At 36.2% G+C, this 23,836-nt stretch overlaps 1 protein-coding gene across 1 annotated transcript in view; it reads right to left on the bottom strand.

Moving 5' to 3' along the window:
- Positions 1–23,836, bottom strand: part of GTF2A1 (general transcription factor IIA, 1, 19/37kDa) — a 34,234-nt gene that overhangs the window by 9,717 nt on the left and 681 nt on the right. The window contains exons 2-7 of the mRNA XM_010850878.1: positions 20,168–20,269; positions 12,238–12,442; positions 10,017–10,081; positions 5,088–5,163; positions 3,519–3,652; positions 887–1,207 (exon numbers count right to left, since the gene is read on the bottom strand). Coding sequence (XP_010849180.1) covers positions 887–1,207; positions 3,519–3,652; positions 5,088–5,163; positions 10,017–10,081; positions 12,238–12,442; positions 20,168–20,269 — 903 coding nt within the window. The remainder of the gene's footprint in view (positions 1–886; positions 1,208–3,518; positions 3,653–5,087; positions 5,164–10,016; positions 10,082–12,237; positions 12,443–20,167; positions 20,270–23,836) is intronic.

Here is a 23,836-nt window from a genome sequence, read left to right as displayed (position 1 = left end):
ATGGTAGAAGGAAGAAGATGGGGATTAGGGAGGGGCACTCAGGGGACTTTATGTTTGGTAAGGGGATTTTTTTTTTTTAATTAGATGCAGACACTGGGTTGTTTACACCATAAAACACTTTTTATTTGTTTTATCTATTCAATATTTAATAAAATAGTACTCTTTAAAAAACATTACTTAATTTAAAAGAAGAAAGAAGATAAACCAGAAGATCACATCTTAGGTTGTTGCAGGAGGCAATAACAGTGAAAACTGTGGATAAGACCAACACCATCTTGACTATAAGTACCTAAGCTGGAGCACTGAGGAAAACAAAGATATATTTATGTACTTCTAGAAATACACAACAAAAGATGAATAAGAAAAAATGGTTTGTGAAACTGCCCACAGACAATAAGAGCAGATGAGGTTATCTAAGGAACTGGTACGGAATATGGAACATTTTAACTCTGAAGTGTCTTCTCTTCCCAAATGCTGTTTTAGATTACTGAAGGAAAAGATGAACCACATCTACCTGGTTCTACCAATGTCTTACCCTTAAGCCACATCATGATGAATGTATTAAGTCAAAGAATTAGAATTACTTGCACTGTCATCACATTTCTAAGTAAAACCTAATTTGGTATACGTCTGCTTTTTGTTACCAGCTACAGAAATATTTTATAAATACATCCAGAACAATCTAAAAAACTTATTAACAGTTTAACATTATTTAAAATCTTACACTGTATAGTAATTTTTAAATTATTTAAAATCTTAGTATTTAAAATCTTACATTGTATAGTACCCTAACAGCCTCTAAAAACATAGAATTCATCAATTTGGCACCAAGTGAAGGAAGAACAACTGAGCAGGTCCTCATTTCAAGTCTTTTACTTAAACTTACCTCTTCTACTTGCCCATCTTCAGCTCCATCTTTCTCTTTGTCTTCCTCCTCATCATCATCATAGTCTTCTTCTTCATCTTCATCTTCTTCAGATGATGTATCCCCAGTTCCATCAACTTGCAACACCAGCGGAGCCTGCTGTTGAGCAGGCTGGGCCTGTGGCTGCTGCTGGCCAGTGGCAGTTATCTGCGCTTGTGCTGGTGTAGGTGCTGCCACTGTTGTAGGTATGACTTGAGTCTTGTTTCCTGTAAATAAGATTTGCTGGGGCTGGATGATGACACCTGTTTGTGGTGAAATCCCTCCAGGAAGAGGGGCCAAGACCTAAGACAAAAGAAAAACTACACATTAGGAACTACTCAGAGGATCAAATTGCTCAGAGTCATCATTTGATACACAGAAACAGGCCCCAGTGGGAAAGAATCACCCTCAAATGGCCGTATCTCATATACAGGTAAAAACTACCAAAGCACAAGAGGAATGTTTATTGAGTGTACAGATCCACTCAATTTTCATTTTACCATTCAAATTTCTAAAGAAAAACAGATTTAAAAAAATTACAACTGCTACATTTATCAAGTAATTGCTATTATGTATATTTCAGATTCCAGGCCAAGAGTTATATGTTATTAATTTGCTTGAGGTATGGAGGTTTAATAACTTGCAAAGCTTGCAATCTAGTCACTAGGAGACAAAACATGAACCTAGGCTTTCTGGTTCTGCTCTTAATACTATGCTACACTTTCACTCTATGAAGAACACTGATCTGGAAACTGAAGCCTTGGGTTCCAGTTCTAAGATCACAGATAAAGATGTAGCAGAGGCAAGTCATTTAACCTCGCTTCATTGTTTAAGGTCAATGGTTCTCAACCCTGCTACAAATTATAACAACCTGTAATTTAAAAATATTGATACCTAAGTCACTACTTCTAATATTCTGATTTAACTGATATGAGATAATATCTATTCATTTTATTTAAGGCTTCCCAGATAATTCTAATCATATAACCGAAGTTGCGAACTACCAAGTCAGATGACTTCTAAAGTTCCTTCCAGCTTCTGCATTCTAGGGTTCTGAAGTAAATCGCAGCTCAGAAAGAACATATTAATAAACATTAATTACATCTGTTATAATGGACATATTTATAATTATAGTTACTAAGTAAAAAGCAGAGAATACCCAGTTATAAATTAAAAGTACTAAATGGCAATGTCTTGTCTCTAGGTTCAAGAAAAGCAAAAATAACAAGATAGTATTTCTCTTCACAAGTTTACAGATAAAGTACAATAGACAAAACAATAACAACTCAAAAAGACAGAAGGTGTAAGAGACATATGATATAGCATATGAGAGGACAGGAACGAGTACTAAACTCAGCTATGGGGGACAAGACCTGGTCAAGGAAGTTTCTCTAGTAGGTAATACTAGAGGTTCTAGTATTTGTGTTTTGGGAGATTAGCCAGGCTTTCTCTGTTTGCCGGGGGGACAGTGGGGAGAACTGCTAGAAGGAAGGCCAAAGGTGGCATTCTATACAGACTGGCATCAAGAGAAACCCAGAAGAACCAGCAGAGCAAAACTGGGAAAGCTGTGAACAGGTTTGATGAATGCGACTCCTCTGACCTAACATCCCTCATCATACTATCATATAAACATGTGTTTTTGTCTCTACCTCTTTTTCACAGTACACAAGATCCTCAAGAAAATAACTATTTCTCTTTCATCTTTGTCCTCACAAAAGTGTTTAACACTTGGCACACAAGCAGATTCAAGTTATCTGTCAACGTTGATATAAATGACAGCTGAAGCAGGTAAAAACTGGAAGCATGGCAAAAAATAAACAGGAAAGATTAAAAAAAAATCAAGATCACAAAAAAAGATCTTACAACCCATGCTGAGAAATTTACATGTTTTCCAATAAGCAAAAAAGATTTACATATGTTTAGAACAATGACTATAAATAGAGTGGCAGTCAACTTAAGAGGGCATAAGACTGGACGCAGGGAAATCAAGAGGATAACACAGTATTTTAAGTTAGAAATTATGAAAACATGAACTAAGAAAATGAAAACGGAGTATGGGAAAACAAACTTGCTTCAAATATATTAAAGGATTGAAAACATGTTTAAACTGAAGTCTGAAAAAAAGAACTATTAAGAACTGGTAGAACTTCATGGTACCTTAGATATTTGAGGTAAGCAAAAGGGAGGAGTCCATGTACCCCTTTCCAGATAATACAAAAGCAAAATGAAACTAGACGTGTTCCTGCTTTGTTCACTCCTAAGCTCCTAAGTCTTTAGTCTCTTGCAAAGACCCTGATACGTAGCCACCCAGTAAATGTGTGTTGAATGAATGCTGAGTAACTAGCTTAGGAGGCTGGATGGAGAGTGGTGCCACATATAAAAAGGAAGGTGGGGGTGGGGGGAGAGGAGAAACCATTAGTAGTGATAACAATTCAGTCAAACATACTGAATCCAAGTTAAGCTATGAGGTGTACAGGAGAAATTCAGAATGACAGGTTGTGTAGTATTGGAGAAGAGTCTAAGAATATGTGTAGATACAGCTGTGGAAAAAGGAAAGGGAAGCACGGAGAAGACAAAAGAACCCCATGGTGGTCAGAACTTAAAAGACTTTTACCTGCTGTATAACAGGAGCTTGTACTCCACCAGGCTGCATTTGTGGTATAACCTGTTGCTGCAGAACCACTGACTGCTGAGGCTGAAAGATATACTGGGCACCATTGGCTGCTCTGACCACTTGCAGAAGCTGGCCTAAAGCAAAAAGTATGCATTCCAAGTTACCACTTCAGCAGTGACCACCTCAAAATAAAACAAATTTATAGTGACTGACAGCCCATAGTGAATGTCAGAAATTGTTGAGTAAGAAAATTAACATTATTATTAAGGGCTGTCATCTATACACAGTAAACTATAATCCTCACCTTCTCTAACTTCCACATATGGTGAAATACATTGCTTAAAATACTTTATTTTCCTGATAAAGCTGTTTTCCAAAAAAGTTTTAACAGGTTATAAATTGATTAAAAGCATAAATTATTTTTGATAAGTCATGTAAGACCAAATATTTCAGGGGCTGTTTATTTTCAAAGCTTTAAAGAAACAAAAGTATAATAAAGCATTAATATCTTGAACCAAAGCATTGCATTAACTTAGCTTCAACATGAAAAAAAGTAAGAGTTTGCTGAACCAATTATCAATGCCATATAACACTGCATGATTGGCTTATGCAAAATCCCTCTAAAATATTGTTTTAGATAATTCACAATCTTGAGTTAAGTAGCAAGCAATTATATTTCATTAAAATATGCAGCAAGATAAGCTCCTAAGTTTGTTCTTCAAAAATTAAGAAATTAACAAAATAACAAGAAATTGCGTAATATTACAAAGAAAATACTTAAAATCCAGATAAATAAATTCTTCAAACATTATGCTCAGAAGTAAATTTTGCCAGCCTATAGAGAGATACTATTAGAATGCAATAAATTTTGCTATTTTATAGTAAACTACTATAGGATTTAGTTTAATGCCACAAATTAGTTCAAACAAATTAAGCTTAATTTGGCAGGTTTTAAATTTAAGTAAAACTTTAATTATTTCACAGGTTAAATGCATTTAGAAAAAAAGACCAAGTGAAATAAGCATTCTAGATAATCATACTTTATTTCAAGAAATAGTATTTCATTCATAGATCAAAAGTTCAAGTGCAATTCTCATCTTCTTTACTGCATCCTCAGCAGTGTCTATGGTTTAATAAGCTATAGTCCTCAAATCATCTTATTTTAATAACGTAAGCCAAATGGCAAAAGAAATATTACAATTTTCTGTGTTTCAAGGAAGACAAAACTAAGGCTGCTGCTGCTAAGTCGCTTCTGTCATGTCCGACTCTGTGCGACCCCATAGACAGAAGCCCACCAGGCTCCCCTGTCCCTGGGATTCTCCAGGCTAGAACACTGGAGTGGGTTGCCATTTCCTTCTCCAATGCATGAAAGTGAAAAGTCAAAGTGAAGTCGCTCAGTCATGTCTGACTCTTAGCGACCTCATGGACTGCAGCCTACCAGGCTCCTCCGTCCATGGGATTTTCCAGGCAAGAGTACTGGAGTGGGGTGCCACTGCCTTCTCCGAAACTAAGGCTAGATGGTACCATATTCTGAGTTAAGTAAGTAACAGTTCAGTTATTTCTATTTACCTGAATTTGTTAATATCTGTTGAACAGGAGTCACACCAGCAGGGAGTGCCAAGGTTGCAGCTGTAGCAGCAGCACTCTGAAAAGAAAACAATCAAACTATGTATGTGCTTAACAGCACCTCAGTTTACCTCTGGCATATATTAATCGTATTTGAAGTTTCATTTAGAATATACTAAAATGAAAAGTTCTGGCAGTAAGACTACCTCCCAATTAATAAAATGGTACAATAAAGACCAATGAGCTAAATATCTTACCTAATTATTTCAAGCAATTATGCAGAATAATGTAATTAAGAGGTTCTCTGCTCCTAGAGAACGTACGCTAAGGAACTCTAACCCACACTAATAATGCTGTACGATAAATAAAATATCCATTCCATTATTTCTTTCTTATTCTATTTGCTTACCCCCAATTCCTTATTGTCAACTAATATACTAGTGGCAAAAGTATATCTTCATTTCAGAGATCCTAATATTCTTAATTTATACCGTAAGTAACAAGCCTGTAAAGAAAATCTTTTATCAAAAGATTGCAATTCTTAGCTGGCATCTCTAAGAATTACAATCTTCTGATAAAAGATTTTCTTTATAGAGAGCTGTTAACTATGGTATAAATTAAGAATACTAAGATTTCTGAAATGACAATACACTTATGGCATAAGGTGACAACACTGGCATTATCAAGGTTAAACATATATTACTAACAGTTTTAGTAATATAAAAAATGCCTTAAAAATCTTGAGTCACAAAAATTAATTTCTGCATTTTAAAATGGAGTTATATTTTCTGACTTTAAGCTACAAAAATATACATGGAATTACATACTCTGTTTTTAAATCCAAGATAAATTCTTGATTTACTACTTCAACAGATTTCTCCCCTTTCCTCCAAAAGAATTATACGTTTTTACTGTTTTTCCTTTTTGTTAAAAAAAAAAAAAAAGAAAAATCCTGAGCTGTAAGTATTTCCACGTAAACACATGCATGCTGTCACTACAGTCATGTCCAACTCTTTGCAACTCTGTAACCCGCCAGGCTCCTCTGTCCATGGGGATTCTCCAGGCAAGAATATTGGGAGGGGTTGCCATGCCCTCTTCCAGGGGATCTTCCAGACCCAAAGATCAAACCCTCGTTTAATTCTCCTGCACTAGTCGTCAGGTCCTTTACCACTAGTGAAACCTGGGAAGCCCATTTCCATGTATCTCACTATACTGTAACTATAAAACTACAGAAGAGTTGTTTCCCCCCCCTCCTCTCCTTCAACCTTTTTTGGGGCTTCTGGTGGCTCAGCAGTAAAGAATCCGCCTGCAATGCATGAGCCACAGGAGACAGGGGTTCGATCACTGAGTTGGGAAGATCCCCTGCTGGTGGGCATGGAAATCCACCCCAGTATTTTTGCCTGGAGAATCCCACGGATAAAGGAGCCCGGTGGGCTACATACAGTCCATGAGGTCACAAAGAGTTGGACATGACCAAAGCAACTTAGCATGAAGCACGCTTCAACCTTCTTTAAGGTACCAGGCTCGTATATACAATCTAACGAACACATTTTTATAAACACTTTTATGTGAGTACTCACCACCCTCCACTCCCTCCAGGGGCCAGTGCAGGGACAATACAGGTTAGGGAATCAAGGGAGAATTCCTTTAGAATTTTCACAGCCCACGAATCTGCCTGCATTGCAGGAGACTAGAGTTTGGGAAGATCCCCTGGGAAAGGGATTCACCACCCACTCCAGTACTCTTGCCTGGAGAATCCCATGGACAGACAAAGCCTGGTGGGCTACAGTCCATGGGGTTGCAAAGAGTCAGACAGGACTGAGTGACTAACACTTTAATTTGAAAACACTTCAAGAAATAAACATTAACTGCTCTGGAGATGCTAATCTTCGAGAAGCCAACAAATCTTGGAAAATTATACTGAAGTAGTTTAATGATGTAACTATCAAGTTAGGCTCTAGAAACAGCCCTCCAAGAAAACATGCTTGTTGCCATTTGACAGCCCTAAGTAATCTTTATATCTCAAGCCTGAAATTCCCATTATATCCTCCTAATTCAGCTACAGCTTGCCAGGTTCTCTTTATAAAATGCCGCATTCTGCATTTCATTTTATTAAATAAATGAAAGATTTAAATAAATCTTGTCCATATAAGCAAATGAAAGCTAATCTAAATTTAAGGAATATACTAAAAACCACTCAGTATTGAGAAATATTATTTAGGAATGTTAAGTGCCTGTAATTCACAACTTAAGATTAATAGATCTCACTCTACTAGCAAACTGACCTACCATTTTCCTTATAGCACACATGACACAATACCACCTGCATACCTCTGCACATTCAAGTTGCTATAAATATCTCTTGTGATGTATCATACACATGGGCTTCTTAGGTGGCTCAGCGCTAAAGAATCTGCCTGCCAGTGCAGGAGACACAAGAGATGTGGGTTCAATTTCTGGGTTGAGAAGATCCCCAGGAGTAGGAAAATGGCTACCCACTCCAGTGTTTTTATGCCTGGAGAATTCATTCCATGGACAGAGGAGCCTGGTAGGCTATATAGCCCATGGGGTCACAAAGAGTCAGACACGACTGAGCAACTGAGTATACACACATACATCATACACAAACCATCTTTTTAATGTCTGCTGAAAGTTCGTTCCTGGATCTTGTGAAAAGGCCATAACATGAATAATGCATTTCAGCAATAATTTCATAAAGAGAACCTGCAAAACTAGTTTGATATAAGGTCCTGTTTTATAAGTTCCCTGAAACAGCCTTCTACCAAATACATTATCAGTATTTCATATCTTATGAAATTATGTAACTCTTCAATATGTTCATTTCCAATGCACAAAGAGCTGTTAGATTTTTTTTTTAATCAAACTTTTTAATGGCTATCTCTGAATCAGGAATAGTAATGCAAACATATAAAAATCCAAAAAACTTTTATTTGCAAGAGCCTATACTGATTGCATTTTAGAACATGAGAAACACATGGAACAAACACTAACTGAAAACAAGTAAAATGCTGAAATATATATAAATGCTAACACATTTTATTGATTGAAGTCTGACCTATGATCTGTTTAAATACATATGTTCTTTAGAATCAAGGAGACACAACTAATCAGAGATGGGTCATTAATTTTGCCAGTCCTTTTAAAGACAATTTTAATTCAAAATTATTTCCCACAACACTAAAAATTCTTCAAAATTAGATGGGCCTACTACAAGTGATTCTGCCAAACTTTCTGTTTTATAGTTATACAAGTTATTCCCTAGGAAACAGCCTCAATAGTACCAACTATAATATGGATCGTACTGTAAAACTTTTTTGTTGAGAACTTTTTAATTTTATTTTTGGCTGCACTGGCTCTTCACTGCTGCATGCAGGCTTTCTCTAGTTGCTGAGTGGGGACTATTCTCTAGTTGCAGTGTGCAGGCTTCTCACTGCAGTGGCTTCTCCTGCTGCAAAACACAGGCTCTAGGGTGTGTGGGCTTCAGTAGTTGTGGCTCACGGGCTCTAGAGCACAAGGCTAACTAACTGCCCAGCGGCGTGTGGAAATCCTGGACCAGGGATCAAACCTGTGTGCCCTGTACTGGCAGGCAAATTCCCAACCATCGGACCACCAGGAAAATCTGAGGTTTATTTTTAAGGGTGGAGGTTAAAAAGAAAATTTTGGTGCCTGGAACTTGAAAGGAAATTTTTTAAAAAATAACAAAACTATGTGTTAGAATCAACAGCAGTGGACTTTTGTGATTTTTACCCAAAATAACTGACTCTGGCAACCTGAACTAGAAGTACAAATAGAGATTCTCAATTTTTTGTGAATTAAAAATTCCAATTTCTGTCATACAGAAGTGGAAAATTCTGTAAAATTATACATATGTTAAGGCTGGTATATAGCAACAGATAGAAGTTATTTGTCTGGTATGTTAAGCGCTGCTCCCTATATGTCTTATAAAACACAATTGAGTTTTCAGGTTCACTGCTCATCATTCACAAAATCATAGAAACTGACTTTTTTTTAATTGCTTCTTCATTAAAAAAAAAAAAAAAAAAAACTTGGATCAGAAAAGAAAATATCATAAATAGCACTAAACTAAGAGATGTTATTTAAAATAACAATTCTTACCTAATAAAAAGATTTGGTTGAATTTAAGAATGGAGTGCCAGAGCTGAGATACCACTAACAGTCTGTGTATTTTAAACAAAAGAAAAGCCATCTATAAGAAAGTACTGGAACAACTATGGTAATTCAACTTTATTTTAATGTTTCGGTTTTATAGTTATACTGTATTATATCTGACGGGATACACTTTATGTGCTGAGTGAAATGTGAAAATTTGAGGACTTATGAAGTTCAGTGGCTATCCCTTAGAAATATCAAGTCTACATATAATAAACTCAATCGGTTAAAATGCATTTTATATATTGTATAGCAATTTATATACTGTAATAAAACTTACTAGGCGATGCTATGGTTAAATCAGAGCAGAATTTGTAAATGTCTGATCTTAAAGATACTAGGTATCTTTATTCAAACAGTTTATTTTCATTTAAAAAAATTTATAATTCTTAGCATTCCTAACCTGTGTCAGTTAATAGATCTTCTGAAACATAACTATACTTGGCATAATGTTTGGTAGGTCCCCTAAACCTATTTTCAAAAAATAGTTCCCATGAAGCATCATCCTTTTGGTATTTTCAACAGAAAATTATGTAATTTTATGAACCTTAATTGTCTTAAGTATCAAGCTAAACTTTAGATTTGCTGTTAAATCTAATACTTAGGAAACCAAGCAAAACAGGTATTTTTCTCAAGTCTTGATTAAAACTTTAAGATGTTAATACACAACATACTCAAGCATAATCACAACCTGGACTAGAATAAATAGAGCCAAGCAAAGAACTGTGTTCTGAGTCTTACCATGTTTGATGCATTCATATGTTGTATCAGCTTAGAATCAGGAACAATAACTTGTGGTGCTGCAGCTATAAAAAACATAAGCATACATAAAGACAATGGACGATGAGGCTATTTCATAAGAAGGCTATACCATACTGAAATTTTTTTTCATGCTGTCCAAATATTTGCTATCTCAGAATGTTATAAACTTCTATGGTAAATAACAGCCATGATATACCCTCCTTCTACTGTAAACCACAGTTTAAAATATTTGAGTTAACAAATACCTACAAATACAAGGGACCTTGGAAACACAAAGCAATGAGATACCTAACACCTAAAACTTTTTAAAAAAATGCACAGAAATATATTATTTGTTTATTTTTGGCTATGCTGGGTCTTCATTGCTATGCCGACTTTTCTCCAGTTGTGGTAAGCAGAGGTTGCTCTCTAGCTGCAGTACACAGGCTCTCATTGTGGTGGCTTTTCCTGTTGGGGAGCATGGGCTCTAGGGGGTGTGGGCCTAAGTAGCTGCGGCTCCCAGGCTCTAGAGCAGAGGCTCAACAGTCATGGCGTGCGGGCTTCAGTGCTCTGCCACACGTGGTGGATCTTTCCAGATCAGGGATTGAACCCGTGGCTCCCGAAATGGCAGGTGGATTCTTTACCACTGAGCCACCAAGGAAGCCCTCTGTATATTCTTAAATTGGAAAATTTAATACTGTCTTGCCAACTCAGCACTGACCATATTATTAATATATTACTGCTGAATGTGTTATTAACTCATTCAGAGTGAACTCAAAAAGTTATAATTTAGCATTTAAAAATCTTTTTCTCCCAATCTGACAGTTTCCAGAATCTTATTTTCTTCAGCTTAAAAAAAAAAAACACAACCCATAAATAATGGCAATACTTATGCTGATATAAAAGGAATTAGGTGTTTGATTCCGCAAATTTCAGAGAATAAACAGATAATTCCATTATCCTAATATCCTCTGAGTGAAGAAAATCAAATTTTAATTTATGATGACCTAAAATCCTAGTGCCAGATCTGAAGGCAATAGGAGGAACAGTCATCAAAAAAAATTAAAAGGACAAAGTTACTTAGTATAAGGTATAGAATAAAATCAAATATTGTCATATTTGATACAAACAGTAAAACAAACATTTCTAATATGCATCAATATCAATTTTCAGTCTCATATAAACTCTCAGGTGAGGCAAGTGAGTAAACAGTTACCTTAAATTGAAGCTTTCATCTTACCTTCATTCTCCTCTCTGATTTACATAATTGAATGCCCAGAAGTTTTACAACTGAACTGTTTGTCAAGACAGAAAATACTCCATGTAGAGGATAAAGCTTCTAAGACTTTTCACCGCCCAGGTTTTCCTCACTTGTGATTTTTAAGAGCTATTTCACAAAGCCTTTAAGAGGCTTCAATGAAACAAAATCTTTAAAATGACTTGCACAGTACAAAAACACTATGGACACAGTCTATGCTGCTAAGTCACTTCAGTCATGTCTGACTCTGTGCTACCCCATAGACGGAAGCCCACCAGGCTCCCCCATCCCTGGGATTCTCCAGGCAAGAACACCGGAGTGGGCTGCCATTTCCTTCTCCAATGCATGAAAGTGAAAAGTGAAAGGGAAGTCGCTCAGTCGTGTCCGACTCTTCGCAACCCCATGGACTGCAGCCTACCAGGCTCCTCCGTCCATGGGATTTTCCAGGCAAGAGTACTGGAGTGGGGTGCCATTGCCTTCTCCTATGTAAAATCATATAAGATATCATATATCCACTCTTTACTTAAAGGAAATCTAATCTAGTAAATTCTCATAAATGGGAATTTGAATTTCAGACTGCCAAAGTATAGTAACAAAAATCCTCCAGTGTTTATTAATAAAAACTAAGGTGAAATATCTTTGAAGGAACAAATCAGTTTCATAAAGATAATGATCCTACTATAATAATGAAACTCTTAATAAACAAACTTATAGATCTGACTTATTTTAGGAAATTCACCATTGCGTAGCCCTCTCAAAGTATTAATATACTTACCTAAATATCATTTTAGGCTTCTGTTAGTGAATTACTCTTCATTATTACACAAATAGGACCCACATCGTATATACAGACACACACAGATCCAACCCCTCAGCCAACAGAAAGGAGACATGCAGAGTATTTCTCTTCTTTGAAAATGACAGCTTTCACCTCCAAGCTGTAGTAGGATTACCCAGTCTCACCTTGCTGTGAAGCAGGAATAAGGACCTGCTGGGCCTGCGCTTGCTGAGGCACTGTCTGCTGAGGCTGAGCTTGCTGATGGTGGTGATGGTGGTGATGCTGCTGCTGCTGGGGTTGATGTTGCTGTTGAACTTGCAATAAAAGCTGCTGCTCTTCTGAATGAAATCCATCTACCGCTCTAGACTGCATTAGTTTATTCTCCCATAACTGAAGCAAAGAACATTAAAGATTTCTAAGTAAGAGGGAAGATCTGGACATGTGGATAAAACATACTTTATTCGTCTGTTTATAAAATTCTTCCATTTTCAAAACTGATAAAACCATAAAACCTGCAAATCTCTAATTCTGACCCAAGTGTATACAAATATGAAAACCAATTTCTAAAGCATCAAACCTCATTTTTGCTACTTATTTTGCTACTGAAGAATTTTTTCTATTATCTTCAACAAACTTTGTATAGTAATTCCTTATTTACCAGTTTCATATAAGTAATTTTTCGGCAATCAAAAATCATCCTTTTTAATATCAAATCATTATCTACTTTATGGAAATCTTTCTTTCCTTTTAAATAACATGTAAAACACAAATCCATCTTTCCTCGAACTATGAGAAACACTATTAAAGGCAGTTCTCAAGTTACAAAAATCCACTTTTCTATCTGTCCAATCCTATATAAGGGAAAAGAATTCTTAATGCACTTTCAAAGGTATTCTCAAACCTCCACACTTCTTGAAATTCCCTTCCCTCATTTCATTATGACAAGGATTGACAATCCTTTTTTGCTTAACCACTTCTATTTTCTCATCTAACCCATTTCTGTGATGAAGGAGAAAAAAAAAAGTGGGCAAAAAAGTAAGAAAATATTTACAACTATTTCATCCGTCTTCCAAATACATTTTCTCTCTACAAGGTTCAATGTTCAATCTGTAGAGCACTTATAAAAAATTGCCCAAGAAAGTTGCAAACCTTCCTTAAACATACACATCAAATTTAATCCCATCATTTTGTATACAAGACTCTATGGAAACTTTGTTTTCTCCCCTAGGATCTGCTCTTCCGATACTGTCTAACTCATGTGAGGCTTCAAAATACAAAATAGGCTTAGACATTTAATAAAATATACTACACAGTGTAAGATACACTCTAAATGTATTATGCAGTAAGGCTATATAGTAAGCCTCCCAAACAAGTCTATCACCCAAACTGTCGACACTTTGCTCTGCTCTAACACAAAACCTTGCTTCTTGTAGGCCAAAATCAAGGTTGAAAAAAAGTACTATTAATTAATGTTTTAAGATACAAGTCTTTACCATAATTTTCTAAATTTAAAGCTTCAGTTTTATCACCTCCAGTTGGTCTCCCCACTGTAATCCTGACCCCTTACTTCAATGAAGTTTCCATGATAAAGGCAAATATTAATGAATACACATTACGTGCTAAGTGCTATTTACCACTTCTCATCTAGCCTCTCAAGTCAATGATCTGTGAGTCAGAATCTACCCTGACACCCTATTATCACTGTTGATTTCCCTTCCAAAGCATTATTCCAATCTATCCCTACTATTATGGTCCCAGGTTCAAGTCCTTTCCTCCCATCAATATTACTGCAAAGTGTTAATGATAAGCTAACTGAGCTCCCTGCTTCAAATCATACATTCTACACATAATTACTGGGTATCTCTCATATGCTACACTGTTAGTGGCATTGAGAACAGAGTGAACAAATATGACAAAAATTCTTGTCCTTAGAGACTCAACATTTTAGTGCAAACTTGTCCTTCCAACTTATCCTCTATAAATCAGTGGTTCTAGACTAACAGCATCAATATCACCTGGGAACTTGTTAAGACAGACCAATTCTAAGCCCCCTCCCGCCCGCCCCCCCCCATCAAATCAGCAACTCTGAAGGTAGAGCCAGGAATCTGTTCAAACAACCTGTCCAGGTTATTATGTACACTAAATGAAGAGCTGCCGCTTTAAAGTATAAACCAATACTTTAAAAACTGCAGACTACAACCCATTAATGCATTTTCAATTGTTAATTTAGGGTGGGTTTTTTTGGTAAATGCAAATTTTTCTTTTTAAATGTTAGAATGTACCACTATCAAGTGAGATTTTCTGAGGCAGAAGTCCAAAACTCTGCCTTTTAACTAGCACCCCAGAGAATCCTTCTCATTCTAAAGATGCAGCTCCTTCAAGCAGTTATTATGCTAACTTCTCCAACTACTATAACTTGCACTCTATTTTTCAAACTACCTGCAGTTCCCTGAATATAGCATACATATCTCATGTCTAAACCTTTGTAAACTACTGCTTTATGACTGGCACACAATTCCCTGAAGAATGCAAAGGCAAAGTCATAGTTGGGGGAAAAAAAAAATCACTAACTACTTCTATATCTTAGAGATATCTCTATTGATACACTTTTTGCACTAAGTCTTCCTTCTCTATTAAACTATGAACTCCCTCAGGGCAAAGACTTATGTCTTATTCAGGACCTAACAAAACGACTAAGAACTTAACAGAAATTTAATATTAATTTCAAAGAAGATAATGGAAAATAAACTATTGTTTTTTAAGGTAGTTTCTCGATAAAGATGTGACATTTTAGGCAGAGTAACTCTTTATTTACAGGATATTACCACAGGAAGTGTACGGGAAATACAACATTCCTCTAGCTTACTATATGTCAAAGATGCCCTCTAGTCATGACAAGCAAACACGGAAGCACGCACTTCCAGCTGCTTTTGGGGGGAGCAAAGGAAGAGGATGTTGGGAGTAGCAGGTCACTGAGAATACGTATTTACTAAGTATCAGATACTGTTCTAGGTACTGTGAAAAATAATACCATACAAATATTTAGCATTAAGCTTCTAATATCACAAAAAATTAAAATTACTTGAATGTTTGTTTCTCTCCAGTTTCATTTTTAAATAATTTTATCAGTCAAAATATTTTATAAATAATGTAATACTCTTGTGGCAACAATAATCATATTAATACTCCTGAAGACTACCAAGAATACTGAATTGTTTGCTATTTATTCAGCTAGCTTAGAAAATATAAAGAACTCTCTACTCATTTTCATAGTACTTTTTTCCCCCAACAGGCTATTATTTCTGGCAGTCCTTCTTTAGCAATCTTCACCAGGTCTCTGAAATTAGACATGGAGAAAATTCATTTTCTGTTCCCAAAATGATTTGGTTATGCATTTGAGGATCACGTTTACTAGACTAATACTGAGCTTAATGTGCACCTGATAAGTACTTTATGTGTACCAACTCATTTTTCACAAAAATTCTTTACAACAGACATTGTCATCATCTTCTTTTCACAGAAAAAGAAACTGAGGAACAAGAAGTTAGGTATCTTTTCCAAGATCACCAGCTAATAGTAAGCAAAACCACAGTACAATCCAGGCAATCTGACTCCAATCTTCCCAGACATGGAGTCAGGAACACTGGAACCTGAGAATAAATGTCCTTTAAATATAAAGTTTAAGTTTTGGACTCTGGGACCTTGCTTGCTTCATACAAGTCCAGCTCTGGTCCAAATTTCTAATCTTTAAACTGTGCTGCTGCCATCAGAGCAGGTCTAGTCACATCTTTGGTGCCTTCCTTATCTGGACACAAAAGGCTTACGTTCAAGTCTCTACCACTAGCTAAACTAAACAATCAGCTATTTATTCCCTCTGAGTCTTATTTTTGATCTATAAAATGTGATCAGAGCTACTGCTTCCTGGAAGTACGCTGGGCTAGAAATTCTGAGGGATTCTCCTACTCTCACAAAAACATCTAGCTTCCGGACAAAACATAAAACAAATGTATTTTAGGGCTCTGTAGAAATGACGTTGGGAAACAGAGCTTTCCCCAAGGCCAAAAGACGTAGAACAGTAAATCCCTGTTCAACAAGTGTTTATATAGAACTAAAGAATATTTAGAATAGTGGTTCTCAGTCGGGGTGGTTGTGCCCCTTCTGCCTGGGGGACACCTGGCAATGCCTGGAAGTACTTTTGGTTGTTAGAACTAAGGGGTGCTACTGTCATCTAGTGGGCAGAGATCAGTTATGCTGCTAAATTCCAACAATAAATAGCCTTCTACAGCAAATAATTAACACGTCCAAAATGTCAGCAGTGCCAAGGATGAGAAAACAGATGCAGGGGAAGATTAACTACTTCAGATTTGTTTCCAACTGAGGAATTCTTCTCACTTTGTTCTGCTAAAAAGAGGGTCCATGTTCTCTCTCCCACAGTACTTGGACAGGGGTGGGTCTGACAGTTTAGAAATCAGGATAATTCTTTCACTTTCTTTGAAGAAGACTCCCACCTGTAGTCATTCACCAATCTAAAACACAATTTACATTCAAATATAGATTTAATGAAAATCAAGTGGTGATCATTTTGAAATGTATAGAAATCCTGAGTCACTATGTTGTAGACCTAGAACTAATAGTGTTGTAGGTCAACTACACTTCAACTAGAAAAGAAAGAAAAACACTACATTTCATGTGTCTTTTCTATCTCCTATAATTTATACATTAAAGGAGACCCATACTGTTAATAACCTCAAGAATCAGGTTGAATTTTTTAACGCAAGAGGTCCCTTCCTGTATTATCTAGCTAAACTTCAAATTACAGGCACTCTCATTACTCATCTTAATTTACAATCTAATACACCACTGTATCCTTCACAGCCGCATGGAAGTTTTTGATAAAAGTCTGTCAAATACCATAAAAGGGTGAGAAAGAGGACAGAGCTAATGACAAAGTCCTTTATAAACCACAGAATATGAAACACTTAGTTTTCATTAGCAAGAATATTCAAACCTATAAGGTCCAATACAGTAGCTACATGTGATGATTTAAAGTGAAATTAATTGTAATTAAATAAACTTCAGTTCTTCAGTTCCACTAACCATATTTCAAGTGCTTTAATAGTCACATGTGGCCAGTGATTACTATACTGGAGAGCAAAAATTATAGAACATTTGCATCATCACAGAAAGTTCTACTGGGTAATGCTGGCTGTCAAAACTGTAAAAACTAGGGCACATTCTGTAAATTCTAATGAGATCTGGAAGAAATCTAGTGCAGAGAATTAAAATAATGCAAACTCATTTCAGTCTAACAGTTTTATATTTAAGTTCAGCTACAACCCAGAATAGAAGAGTATGTCCCATTTAAAAAGCAACAAAAACATTAAAATACTTTTTTCAGTTAGATTCTGAAGCAACACTTGTTATTAAGTTGTTTAATTAAATATTTACTGAATGCCAATCACATACACAAAGCATTGTGGTAGAGGCTGGGAATTCAAAATTAAATAAGGCAATTTTTGTCATATAAAGCTAAGCATTAAACAAAAAATCAGTGCATAACCTATAGAGCATAGATATATATATTACTTTTACAATATACGTACATACATCTGCAAGTATGTGTGCATATATACGTAAAATCCTATGTACTAAAAATGTAGGTGGAACTATTTGGTCTCAAAGACAGTTTATTCTGTTTGAAGACAACACCTTGATTCTAACTGGGACCAGTAGCAAAATATCAATCTCAGACTGAAAAGCTAGAGCAGATAATAACTTGGATTGACCAGTAGTTTGACCAAGGGTAAATTAAAGCTTTGGGACTAATTTTCTACACCTAAAAATGCTGTATCTTTTACATAAGGCCACAGAACTACAACAATCATCTTAAGGGTTATAACATAATTTGTAAAATATTCATTCCAAAAAACACTAAGGAATCAAAATAAGTTTATACTCTTATTCATATCCCTGAGATACATTATGTGTTTGAGCAATTTCCATTGCTATTTTTCCAACTCATATCTCAGAGTTGGCATTCCTTCATTTTATTTTTAGATACCTACTCCTCACTTGCAGTAACCATCATATTTCTCCTAAGGTAAATAAATGTTTCCTCGTCTCATTCAAACCTGTATTTTCCCTTCCTCACATGGGCAGACTCTTAATGAAAACCCTACAGAAGCTGCCTACAGATGCTGCAATATTCTAAGATATATTTCATCAGCACAATACAAGTGAGATTTGCTTTATTTAAATTTATAAGTTGCTAAATTGCAGCCTCCACACCTCTGTTGAACGGATAAATAAGACCACAACAAGTGCTACATAGCATTCACTAACTGTGATTTCTTATTTATACAGAGCTCTAAAGGAGCTCAATTTCCAGCCTCTAAACCAGCAGTTTTAAAACTTTTTGGTCTCAGGCTCCTTTATCATTTTCACAAATTAATGAGGACCTCAATGAGCTTTAAAAATAAAAAATTATTTATTTACTCAGCTGCACTGGGTCTTAGTTGCTGCACATGAGATATTCCATCCTTGTTGTGCAATGTGCACTCTTTAGTTGCTGCACGTGAACACTCTGCTGCCCAATGTGGGACCTAATTCCCTAACCAGGGATCAAACCCCGGCCCCTTGCATTGAAAGCATGGAGTCTTAGCCACTGGACCACCAAGCAAGTCCCTCAATGAGCTTTTACAAAATTTTAAATAAGATTGAAAAAAAAACTTTTACTTATTTAAAAGTAACATGTATCCATTATATGTTAACATAAATACTTTCAATGAAAATAACCATGTCTTCCAAATAAAATTTAGTGAGAAATGGCTTAAAGGAAAATAGTTGGGTTCTCTCATCTGCTTCTGCATTCACTTTGTTTTCATCGACGTATATTAAGAAAATCTGTCTTCCCACAGCTAAGTAGCTGGGAAAGGAAGAAGTATTTTAAGTAATGGTTTCTTAAAGGTTAGCTGCAATGTACTATGTGAAACCACATACTAATTAACTTTTCATATTCTTAGATTAAAATCCATTCATTTATCTTTAACTTTGAAAGGATTTTGCAACGTCATGCATTGGTCATTTGGAAAATGCGAATTCAGTGTAGTATGCAGATAGGCTGATGTTAACACATCTCACTACAGAATATCAAACAACTGAATATCTTAATATCAACAATGATCTTATCTCAACTGTAAAAGTAAGCATATTTTTAACAGTCAGTGCATCAAAATATGAAGCATGCATAATGCACTTCTGCTGCATATGGAGCAGTTATCTCAAGCAATAGCACTTGTTCATTTGAGTTTCAAGTTTAACTGGTCACTTTTTTCATGTAATACAACTTTTACTGGAAATGTGAGAGACATACTATGATTATTCAGACTTGGGCATTGCTCTACCTCACTGACCCCTTGGAAGAGCCTGTGGGAAAGTCCATGGACCATATTTTGAGAACCTCGGTTCTGAGCAGTAAGGTAAAAATACTCCTTGATTTCATGACTCATTAGATCAATAAGAAAACACAAACATAAAATAAAAATATCTATATTTTTCTGCTTAAATCCACATACATCTGAGAGACAGAAAAGGCGCTCCCAAACTAGGATATATGATAAACCAAATACTTGGCCCACACGGAAAATCTGACTCCAGAATGTGAAATTTATCAAGCACTTGCTCAATCTCTACAGCATACACATTTTAGAATATCCATACATTGAGACAACAAAAAAAAAGGAGAGAAAAAAAAACTTACAGGAATATAAATATGAAGTTATTAGATCATAAATGAAACTGCCCACTAATAATAGCTAATACTACTGCCAGGCACTGTGCTAAACACTTCAGATAGTTATTACATTAAATCCTCAAAACAAACCTAAAAGGTCAGTACTATGAACTCCCATCTGATATATACAGAAACTGAAATATAAGTGGTTTGCCTAAGGTCAGAGGAAGAATGTATGGTAGAAACGGAATTCAAAACGAGCATCCTTCACATAACTACACCGCCTCCTGCAACAAAGTCAAATGGTCATCATATGAAAAAATAATGGGAGTATCGTTTTTGAATGAAGAGTGTTAAAAAGGCAAAAAAAGAGGCAAACTCACAGTTTTTAGTTCCATCAGAACTTGTTCATCGACTCCATCATCCAAAAAGATGTCTCTCACATCATTAATAACATCTTCAATCACAGATCTATATAATTTAGGCTTTAAAGGGAAAATAAAAATTTAAGACTGTTGAAAAAGACTTTTTCACATATTAAAATAGGTAACATGTTTCACAAATTCAAAACAAATTAACACAATAGTCATTTTTCTAACTCTCTAAAACTTATTTTAGAAGATGTAACTTTAAAGGAATGGTCATTGTAAAAAGATCATTTGCCTTAGTTAAATTGAATGACTTGATGACTGCATATTGTAACAAAAGTTTTATGACTAATACAATTCATATTTAACAGAGAAGATCATTACACATAAAGAGCCCACACTATTTTCAGTTATAATTTCTATGTTGTTATAGTCAAAACAGTCAATGGGACCCAACAATATAGTATTACTGGTTGCTATGTCTGGTTCTTATTATTCCTTGCTTAGTTTAACCCGTTGTATCTCCTAACCTCATCTCTCTCTTAAGACTTCGGAGAGTCTTATGTTCTGTGATCATTTGCCTGGCAGTAATTTGCAAGTTAATGAGTATTCAAATTTAAAATCACCTGATTTTGGCTTTTGTTACCCAGTCTGTACCTTTAAATTATACCATAAAGCCTTTCCTATAACCACAATAACAGGTCTCGGTCTCAGAGGAACAAGGCACAATGATCTCTTTTCCAGGATTTCTCTCCTACTACTGCCCAGAGAAGGAAATGGCAACCCACTCCAGCATTCTTGTCTGGGAAATCCCATGGACAGAGGAGCCTGGTGGGTTCATGGGGTCGCAAAGAGTCGGACATGACTGAGAGACTAAAACCAAGGAGCTGCCCCAGATGACGCTATGGAACAGAATAATGAGCAGCCTTGATACTTATTTTTTAAACTATTATTATCATAACTGTTATTATTGGCATTACTGGCCGGGGGTGGGGGGGGGGCTTTTAGAAGGTTGCCAAAAAGTAAAATGAGAATAGATGTGAAAGCACTTCAAAAGTATATAAAGTATTTTTAAAAAACCAAAAAGTAAGAGAACAATTTGCCCAACCCATATCCTATTTTTAACATGTTGGACAAAAGGAAGTTTGCTGTCAGAGTGTAAAACCAGAACCACCTTGTTATAAATTCTATCCATTATCACACAAAGCTATTAACAGCCTTTTTGTTTTAATGCTTTGTCATTATTTGCACTTTATATGTTGCTTAAGGTAAAAGTTACTGCTACCCAATAAAACCAAAGGTTTGCTCTTATAAGCAAACCTCAAATAGAAAAGTTTTATTAGCATCTCCATCAGCAATACTGTTATCACAGGGGAAACCTCTTTATGTGTCCTTGTCCAGCCAAAAATACAAGTTATGTTCCTCTATATAACTTACCTCAACCATTAAAATCCATTTGTTCCCTTTCAATGCAACAGAATAACAATGTATCTGAGTTCTCACCTTTGCTGTTCCACTTCTTTTTATTTTGCCACATCTGTCTCTGTGAACTAAAATTATTCAAGTGACTTCTGCCATCTCTACAATATCTCCTTAAAATATCTCTCTGATTCTATAAACAAGGAAAGCCTGACTATGGATATTACTTTATCTATAGTGATTCAACTACTGAATTACAAAAATACATTTATAAAGTTTTTTTAACCAATGATTCAAGGCATTATAAAGATGCAGTGTAATTTTCAATTGGCAGTGTAAATCTCATACTGACAATATAAATTTATTTTTCAGCAAAATAATTGTAATGTTTCTGAAGTTAGTCATCCCTAAAAATATTCTGCTTGGATATCTGCACATTTATTGGTACAATGTGCTTTCTTCTGGCACTCCCTAGTTAATGAAACAATCCTGTTTTAATATTTTGTTTTTCTGCTTTAATTAACCCACAACCTGACCACTTAATGTGTTCGTATGCACTATAGTTAAAGGGAAATGTGTATTCATCATTAAGTACAGAATTTTAAATTGTTCAAGAGTTAAAAAGCACCCAAATTACTGTGATCTTTCAGAGTATGCAAGTACATAGGCAATATTTGAAAAAAGCAATTTCCAAATTAGTTAAAATGCTAAACTTTACTTGAACCAGTTTTTGCTTTTTATGGAATACACAGTAATTGAGGTTTGTCCTGGTTTTCAAACACCAGATATTCCAAACTCGTAAATTAAAGGGCCATTAGTGTCATTAAGTAACAAAGAATTTTCTTCAAAAGCGTTAGTTCCTAGTACAATACTGGAAAATAAACTGGATTAATTTCTACACTGCATACCATATGAACATCCAATGCAGCAAAAAGTCTACTTAGAACTTTTTTAATACCCAGTTTGCACTAAGCCTCTTCACATTACTCACAATTCCCCTAACAATTAATATACTGTAGACACAAGACCCTACGTCGAAGGTTTAGGCACTTCTCTATTTCTTTGCAAAGCTGTGTGTCTCAAACATTTATTATAGGAAAACATGATGAAATATTATAAGCTGTATTTCTAACATGTCCTGAATGCTCGGTGAAAAAAATACTACCAAATCAAACCCTCTACAGCTAGCAGTTAGGGTTACAAAGCTTTTTAAAAAAATAACTGACAATAATGCATGTACCTTCTTAAATACAGAAACGACTAGACATCTGAGCTTAAAATTGTTTTTAAAAACAAAAATAAAAAGAAGAGACGGCAAGTCTATTCTCCCCTAACAAAGACCGGCAAATCCCAGCTGCTGCGTCCAAACAAAAACTTGCGACTCCGAAGGCCGCCCCGACTGGGCACAAAATTACAGTAGAGAGAAAAGGACCTAGAAATAAAAGTGAGCTCTGCACGCGTCTGCTTCTCGCCTCGGGAGCACGCACCTCCCAGCCCCGCTCTCAGCAGCTCTCACTATTTAAAGCCGGATCTGGTGTTTAAATGGAGAGGCGGTGACGTAGGCCTGAAAAGCACCTTCCCATCCTGGCAGAGTCTATATTAGAGAGCGGCAATGGCTCTATATAAACAGGGCAGCCAAAGGGAGGAGGACCACAAGGCTCAGGGACTGAAAAGCAGGGTAAGCGGCCGCAGCCATGATGGATCGACCCGAGTCGTCAACGGTACGGGGCCGGGCTGCCGCGGGGCTGGTCTGCGTTTGGGACCGGGCAGAAACGTGTTTTATTGTCAAAATAAAAATAAAAAAGAGTGGGGGTGGACTCGTGATCACACTGCGTTGGTGACTGACAGACAAGGTTATTTATGTGACTGCTTTTTGCAAACCTACGTGATCGCAAGGAAAAAAGGAAAAAAAAGGGACCAACGGTGGCAAGTTGGCAGATTTCAAGGCGAAAGCGGGGCACTTTGGACACTGGAGGCTTTGTTTTGTTTGGTGCTTTTGCTAGTCGGAGGTATATACGACGTGCGGGGGGGTGGGGGTTGCTTCCCCTTCGCCATTTTACCGATTCGGAAGGAACCGAGATAAGTGCTTTTCAACCTTCATCTTTTTTTTTTTTTTAAATAATACATAAAATGGCCCCAGTGAAGGCTCCCTAAGCACAACCGCCAGAACACCTCAGAGTAACCCCCAGAGTAGCCATTCGCCTTCCACCGCGTTAACAGTGGATCGCGGTGGGTCTCGAGGGGGGACTCGCCCGGCTCCCCCAG

This window comes from Bison bison, unplaced genomic scaffold, assembly GCF_000754665.1.
Source record: "Bison bison bison isolate TAMUID 2011002044 unplaced genomic scaffold, Bison_UMD1.0 scf7180017864296, whole genome shotgun sequence".
NCBI lineage: Eukaryota > Metazoa > Chordata > Mammalia > Artiodactyla > Bovidae > Bison > Bison bison.
The sequence above is the reverse complement of the archived record's forward strand: the minus strand, read 5'-3'. Positions and strand labels throughout refer to the sequence as shown.